Source organism: Gadus chalcogrammus, chromosome 18 (assembly GCF_026213295.1).
Source record: "Gadus chalcogrammus isolate NIFS_2021 chromosome 18, NIFS_Gcha_1.0, whole genome shotgun sequence".
Taxonomy (NCBI): Eukaryota; Metazoa; Chordata; class Actinopteri; order Gadiformes; family Gadidae; genus Gadus; species Gadus chalcogrammus.
The window spans coordinates 17667437-17674758 of NC_079429.1; the positions used below are offsets into that span (position 1 = coordinate 17667437).

Below are 7322 nucleotides of genomic sequence, written 5' to 3' on the forward strand. Positions count from 1 at the left end.
AGTTTAGTTTAACTGTAAACACAACTACACTACAGAATGCTGATTTGTGGGTTTTTTCGAGTTACTAAATAAATGTAACGGTAGTGAACTCTAGGTCACTCCAAGGGAGTAACACTGATTGGCTGTTACGGCATGTCACTCAGTGGCAACGCCTCCGTGGCAACGCTGTCGAACGCTGATTGGCTGTCATCATGCGTTTGCTGCCGAAAAGTTGAAATATTTCAACTCGAGCAGCATTTGACGCGCCGCAAAATACGTGAACGCGCCTGCCGCGCTGCAAATCAGATTTTGACGCGCCGCAAATCAGATTTTGCTGCCGGTTTTCTCGGCAGCAAATGCTGCGGCAGCAAAGCAGCAACGCGTCTCTACATTCACTTTGAATGGGATCGTGACGCGCGTCAACTTTTTGCATCTTTTGGTGTGAACGCAGGGAACAGTGAAAACAGTGAAAAGTTATCATGTGTTCCAAAATAATCTAAATTTCAATTAATTGAAAGGATTCCTTGTCTGATTTGATGTGTCTGATCGAGGTGGAGGGTAAGGAAGTGTTTCTATCTACAACCCTGTCTTATCTAATTGTTCTTTGTTGATATATGCTTATTCTGAATTTGATGCCTGCAGCACAATTCAAAACAGGGGACCACACAAAGACTAGGAAAGCTCAAAAAACAACAATGTTCAACTGTTTTAACATTAGTAACTGATAACAGGTGATATTATCATGAATGGATATAAAAGGGGCATCCCGTAGAAGTTCAGTCTTCACAAACAATAATGAGTCACAAAACACAAAGGAAAAATACAAGACTGCTTACAGCTCTGCATGAATGAACAAATGAAAAATATTTACCATTTGATTTGTGAACCTAGGCATACCTGTAAATACAGCACTGCACAGGGAATTATAGTGAACCAATGCCTAGATTGTGACCGAACCAGCGTAACACATTTTATATTTTTTTTGGAAGAATGACGCATTGATTTATTAGTGCACACTGCACACTTAGGGTTAAACAAGGACTTTTGAACATTTCTATTGTGATCTGAGAAATGCAACATAAACCAACATAAAACATAACCTACATTTCTCTGCTGAGATGAATAAAGCATATCTTATCTTAACTAAGGACGACGAAAGATTGGCACATGTCAGGCAGCGTAAAATTCCTGTTAATGTTCACATGCGGTCGTTCAAACAAGTTATCTCTTATGTACTAACAGATGGAGGTACGGGTCTCACCCTGGGGGCGGTTTTGGCGTTTGCAACGGACCTCAAGAGGATTCCTGCTGTGGGTTTGCCCATCCAACAGCGGCTTGAATTCCTTCATGAGGATGGACCGGCCCTTTTCCCCACAGCCAATACCTGTTCCCTGGTCCTCAGGCTACCAGTGTATCCGGTATACAAAGGATTTAACAGGCCATGGAGGAAGGAATAACCTCCTGTGGGAGTACCTTTGGCGTGGCCTAATTTGGTGCCCAACCCCGTGGAAGGACGCTTGGAGTGCCCCACACACACACACACCAGTGGCGGCTGGTAGTTTTTAAAGTGAGGGAGGAAGAACTGCGCGCTTGGTTGCCATTGGCCTGCTTGCACTGTTGGTGTATGGTGGCATAAGAATGCGAGACTCAAATTGTTTCAGGGTGTTTTGGTGAACTACAAAATAGTAGGGCGGGATAGTTATGTGAATAAATTTGATACAAAGCCACCAGTGGCATCAAGCTGGTGGGCAGCATGTCTTTGGAAATGGACCACAAGGGCAGCAGGAAAGGATGCAAAGCCCATTAGTCAAATCAGGCCTACTATTAATTTGTAAAAGTAAATAAAAAAATCTGGGCCTATTTTTGCCCTCAATGACTGAAGTTATTGGTTGTCATTTAGCTATGTTTATTTTCTTTCACAATTGTTTCAAGAAAAGACTGACCAAAAGTGATGCCATTTAAAATGCATCATGCTCTGAATCATTCACCCGTTCCACACCATTTCCACAATATCAAACAGAACGGTCAGAGTAACAAACAGTAAAAGAACGAGAACATTATTCTAGATTCAACTTGATCTATAGGCATGGTGCCTAGCAAGGAAAGTCGCATAGCAGCACCAGCGTGAACTTGACACTATTGGTAGCGTTTGGTTGCCCTATCAAGATTTTTCACATCAGGGAACCATGAACAGCCCACGTTGGAGATTTGCCATTACTCATTAGCAAACAGAGCCAGCAATACAGTCGATTGCTAGTAATGCTACCAGTAAGCCATGAGTACCTAGCAAACCATGTAGCACCCACAACACTGATGTTGCCATTACTTTTGTTGATCTCGATTTTGCGAAGTGGTCTACCTTTTTCTTTGGTCGCTAACTTAGCACTGTAACTCAATGAATGGAATGCTTTGTGTAATTAAACATTAACAATGTCCTCTGTTTCCAATGTTTCCATTGTACACTTTATTTTCGCAAATATTAGAATCTCGTTATCCTTCAGATGATTTCACCTGCTTTGCGTCTCTTCGACTGAGCGGCAATGCAGGCAGAGCGGGTTTGTTTGTTATCGACAGCGTTGCCAGATTGGGTAAATATCCCGCCCAATGATGATTTTCCCAGCCTAAAGAGGTTAAACGTAGCCCTATTGGATGGGAAATCTGCCCAATCTGGCAACACTGCTCACCAGCCAGGGATCCTGCTGATTGGTTCATAGCGCAACGAGACTAGATTTTTCCGCGAATCAGACGCCTGTAAGGTCACACCCACTCAGAGGAGGACTTCCTCCTCTCTCCCATTAAAACCCATGTTATTCACCGGCCGCCAGTACTTTCTGGGAAATGAATGGGAGTCAACGGAGGCTGAGGGAGGACCTTCCTCCCTGAAGTAATTGTCAAAAGGCGATAGGGGGTGCTAATGTCCCTTTACCCAGGGAAACGAACATTACATATTCAGAGGCATTAAAGTAGTCATATTTAAGGGCATTAATTCATTACAATAGTCTGGGCAATCTACATTTTTTATTCTCAACAATGTTAAGGAGGATCTTCCTCCCTCTCCTCAATGGAGAAGCCTCAACTGACACACACACACAGGGAAGCCCGCTTGGTGTGCTCCACACACACACACACACACACACACACACACGGAAGGACGCTTGGAGTGCCCCGCACACACACACACACACACACACACACACACACACACACACACGGAAGGACGCTTGGAGTGCCCCGCACACACACACACACACACACACACACACACACACACACACACACACACAGGGAAGGACGCTTGGAGTGCCCCCACACACCCACACAGAAGGACGCTTGGAGTGCCCCACACACATATGGCGAGTGGATAGTGCCAAACCTAAGGATAACCTGGAAGAGGCGAAGTCTACCCTACGCCGCCGTGAGAACGTGTGAAATTTTTAATGGGATTGATTGGGACTGCAGACGAGAGACCAGCAGCGACGCCACGGCGACTGCATGGAAGTTCCGCCCACCGGCGGCGGTGTCACGGCGACGTACATACGGAAATTCATACAAAATGTACGTCTACTCTCGACGGCTGTGTCCCAATTCCTAGGATGCATCCTTCGAAGGCTGCATTCGAAGGATGCGTCGACGCCGATTGCGTCACAGCGTCGCGCCAAGTGCTGTCCCAATTCCAAGGGTCCTTCAAATGCGGCCTACGAATGCAGCCTTCTTTTCCCGGATTTGAAGGATGCATCGGCTGTATCCTTCACGGCCCAACGTATCCCAAGATCCTTCACGGCCCAACGTATCCCTCCCAAGATTCATTGCGCATTCAATCAAAAAAATAAAATCGACAGAAACAATGGCGGAGAATGTCGATTTGAGTTTTTCATTTAAATGTAAGTATTTGGTTTCCAGTCACTCGTCAAGTTATCCTTAAAACTTGTTTCATTAAAGTAATAGGCAATATAAGTAAGGTAACGTTACAGTTAGTGACGCTGTAACGGTAACTAAGAACACCCGTTAAGCCCTATAGTTTCAAATTTAAGAGGTCAAAATGGTTATATTTACCGAAATTGGGGCGATTATATAGATAATTTGCTATTCTGTAACGTTAGATAAATGGACCAACGCGAACACAGGTTGTGGACCCTGGTTTTCAGACCGTAACGTTACAGACGTTGGGATTGATTACACAGCTAACTTGGTTATTTTGCTATTTAAGCTGCTTTTGTTTGTTAGTGTAAAGTAAAACTAATTCTAACATTTGGTTTTGCTTTAGGGAGCCAGCAGCATACTGCTCAATTTATTAAACTGAGGGGGGAGAACGACGAGCTCTTCACCGGGGTGAAACATTCAGCGAGTGTGGCTTGGGGGTAAGGAAACAATCTTTTATTTATATCGTAAGTTAGTTTATAAAAATTATTATAGGCCATTTGTATATCTACCAAATGGTATACCATCTTGTAAAGGTTAGTTAAATTAGCCCTCATTAAAAAGCAGGACAGATACAACATCCACCGAAATCGTTTACGATGTCCTATTTTGGGTTATTAAAGAAAGAAAGACAAAAAAAAGTCACAGCTCGCATCAGTACTAGACAGCACTAGAAAAACACACAAAGAAAAAGGGTGTTTTGACTTCTACTGGTTGTCTTATTATTATGGGCTTCATATAGGATGAGGGCTAATTTAAATGTAACCTTTACAAGATGGTCAAATGTATGTATTATAAATGGCCTATTGTTAACATGGGCTATTAACATGATTGATAAATGTGTCTTGATTTCTCTGATTAATAATCTCTGTGTTTAGGACAATTCTGGAGAAAATAGGCCTGCAGGGGAAGGTGACTCCCCTGCAGGCAAAGACAAAATGGGATAATTTAAAATAAATAAATAAAGTATGTACAGGTCATTTTAAATATACATTATTTGTTTTAACCATGCAAGTTAATAAACACTTTTGCTGAAATTTGTTTTGATACTGCTGTTGTTGTTAACTGCCATGATTGATTTCCTCTGCCTTAGGATTGCAAGTATCCAGGTTCAGGAGAGGGGGTAGGTGGGAAACCCACTGCTGCCACTTGGCCCTGGTTTGTCCTCATGGATGAGGTATTGGGACAGAGGCATTCCACCAACCCCCCTGTCCTAATTTCCTCCATCCTTGAGAACACACCAGGGCCAAGTACAGCAGTGGTGGATCAGGAGGTGGAGGACAAGGATGAGGAGGAAAGACAGCAGCCAAGGTCCAGAAAGAGGGACAGAGAGGACGAAATGTTCCAATTGATCAAAGAGGACATGAGGCTAAATAGGGAGGCAGAGGAGAGAAGAGCCCAGGAGAGCAGGGAGAGGATGGATCGATTTTTTTCAATTTTGGAGCGTTTGGTTGACAAATAATTTCAGTTCTGTTAACACATTGTTTATTATTTAACTATTTATTAACTAACTTTTTTATTAACTATTTATTAAAACGCTAATTAACTTTTTTATGTAACTAATTTATTTGTATCAAACTTATAAAACATGTATAAAACAATAAAACTATTTACAACAAAAAACATTCATGTGACTATTTACAATTATTATAAAACTACTATATACAAAAACATAATGATTCAGCAGAGCAGGGAGCCCCTGGTGGTGCTGCTGGACCCGGATGGGCTGCCACATTAAAGACCCTGGTGTCCCTCCTGTCAGTGGGACATCCAGGGGTGGTCTCCAGAGTGCTGGATATGCCTCTCTCCACTGTCCACTGCACCGAATGGGTTTGCAGGGCTGACTCAATCGACGGCTGCCATGTCACTAAAATATATTTGGAAAAGGGCAAGAATAAGAGTGCATACTAAATACTACACAACCTTATTTTGACAAAATAAATCTTGCCACAAATTATTTTAACGGGTTAAACTATCCTCAAAACATTTTAAATAAATAGAAATAGCTTTTCAATTATTTTACTTGCCTGTATATATTGGTGGTCAGGGGGGGCCTCCTCCAGGGCAGACACCTCTGCAGACAGCTGGTCCCGCCAGGGAGCACCACTGGCTGCCTCCAAACCATCGCCCCCCTCATCCTCCTCTACATCGTCCTCAGGCTCATCCTCCTCCTCTGGGGCCATGATGTCATCGGCCCCAAGGCAGATGTTGTGGAGGATGGCACATGCTGTTATGACCTGAAATGGTAAAGAAAATAAATGAAAAAATGATATATACCTCCTGAGAAAATAATAAATGTTTTTTGATTTACTCTTAGTATTCTAAAAAATCCTATTGAGTGATTACTTACGTGAGGTACGAAGGTGTGGTGCACCTCCAGCGCTTGCAGGAAGATGGCCCTGAACCTGGTCTTCATCATTCCAAAAGCACGCTCTATAATGGAGCGTGCCCTGGAATGATGCCAGTTGAAGCGCTGGGCTCCCACACCTCGCACTGGCCTCTTGTAGGGAGTGATGAGGGGTAGTGGGTGTTGGAGGCAAGGGTACCCGCCGTCTGCAAGGATGAAGTGCCCTGGAGGAGGGTAGAGTGACCTATACAGTGGGCTGTGGCGGAGGACTCTGGAGTCATGGACTGATCCAGGCCAGCCCACGTACGTATCAAGGAAGCGGCCCTGATGGTCACAAACAGCCTGCAGAATTATGGAGGAAAACAGTTTCCTGTTCCTGTAGCAGTGACCATCAGGGCCGCTCGGTGGCTTGATACGGACATGGCAGCCGTCGATTGCTCCCGCTGCTTTCCCAAAAGCGCGGTGTCTTGCCAGCCCTGCAAACCCATGGGTCACTGCCATCAGGTCTTCAGGGGTCTTCGGGAGGTGGATGACCTTAAGATAGGATAGGATAAGATCAACTTTATTATCCCACACAGGACATTTACTTGTTACAGCAACTCAAGAGTCATAGATAGAGGAAATTAGTGATAAAATAAATATAAATATACTTTGTGGCGAATGGCCACCACCTCCTCAGTGACCCTGTGGACGATGCGGTGGACAGTGGAACGAGGCATCCCGAACACTCTGGAGACCACCCTGTATGATGCCCCACAAGCCAGCCAGAATAGAAACACCAGGGTCTCAATGGTGGCACCCCATCCATGGCTCCGCTCCTGGCCGAGAAGGTCGAGCAGAACTGCCAGGGCCTCCCTGCCCAATCGGAAATCTGTTTTGGTGTCCTGGCCATTAAAATAACGGTCCAGGACAGGAACAGTTGGATTGATCCTGCAGTACACGAGTCTGGGCTGTTTAGGGAAAGAAACAGAAGTAAAACTGTTGAACAATAGCTGGATATTAGGTGTGGAGAGTTTATATAGATAATGCTTAAATATATATCTATCGTTATCTATCTATGCATTAGTTGTATATCAAT

The 7322-nt window shown here is 44.1% G+C and overlaps 1 protein-coding gene across 1 annotated transcript; it reads right to left on the bottom strand.

Moving 5' to 3' along the window:
• Nucleotides 1-597: 597 nt before the first annotated feature.
• On the bottom strand, nucleotides 598-6865 carry LOC130371046 (putative nuclease HARBI1). The gene is made up of 3 exons (XM_056576673.1): nucleotides 6248-6865; nucleotides 5925-6134; nucleotides 598-615 (listed from the first exon to the last, which is right to left on the bottom strand). Exons 1-3 carry the CDS (start codon nucleotides 6743-6745, stop codon nucleotides 598-600), a joined length of 726 nt encoding a protein of 241 aa, XP_056432648.1. The 5' UTR covers nucleotides 6746-6865.
• Nucleotides 6866-7322: the final 457 nt, after the last annotated feature.

Bases quoted from the DNA above. Each gene is read 5' to 3' on its own strand.
- LOC130371046 (XM_056576673.1), bottom strand. From the start codon at position 6,745: ATGGCAGTGACCCATGGGTTTGCAGGGCTGGCAAGACACCGCGCTTTT. The intron at 6,135-6,247 runs GTAAGTAATCAC...TTACCATTTCAG, and splicing joins ACCACACCTTCGTACCTCAC to GTCATAACAGCATGTGCCAT.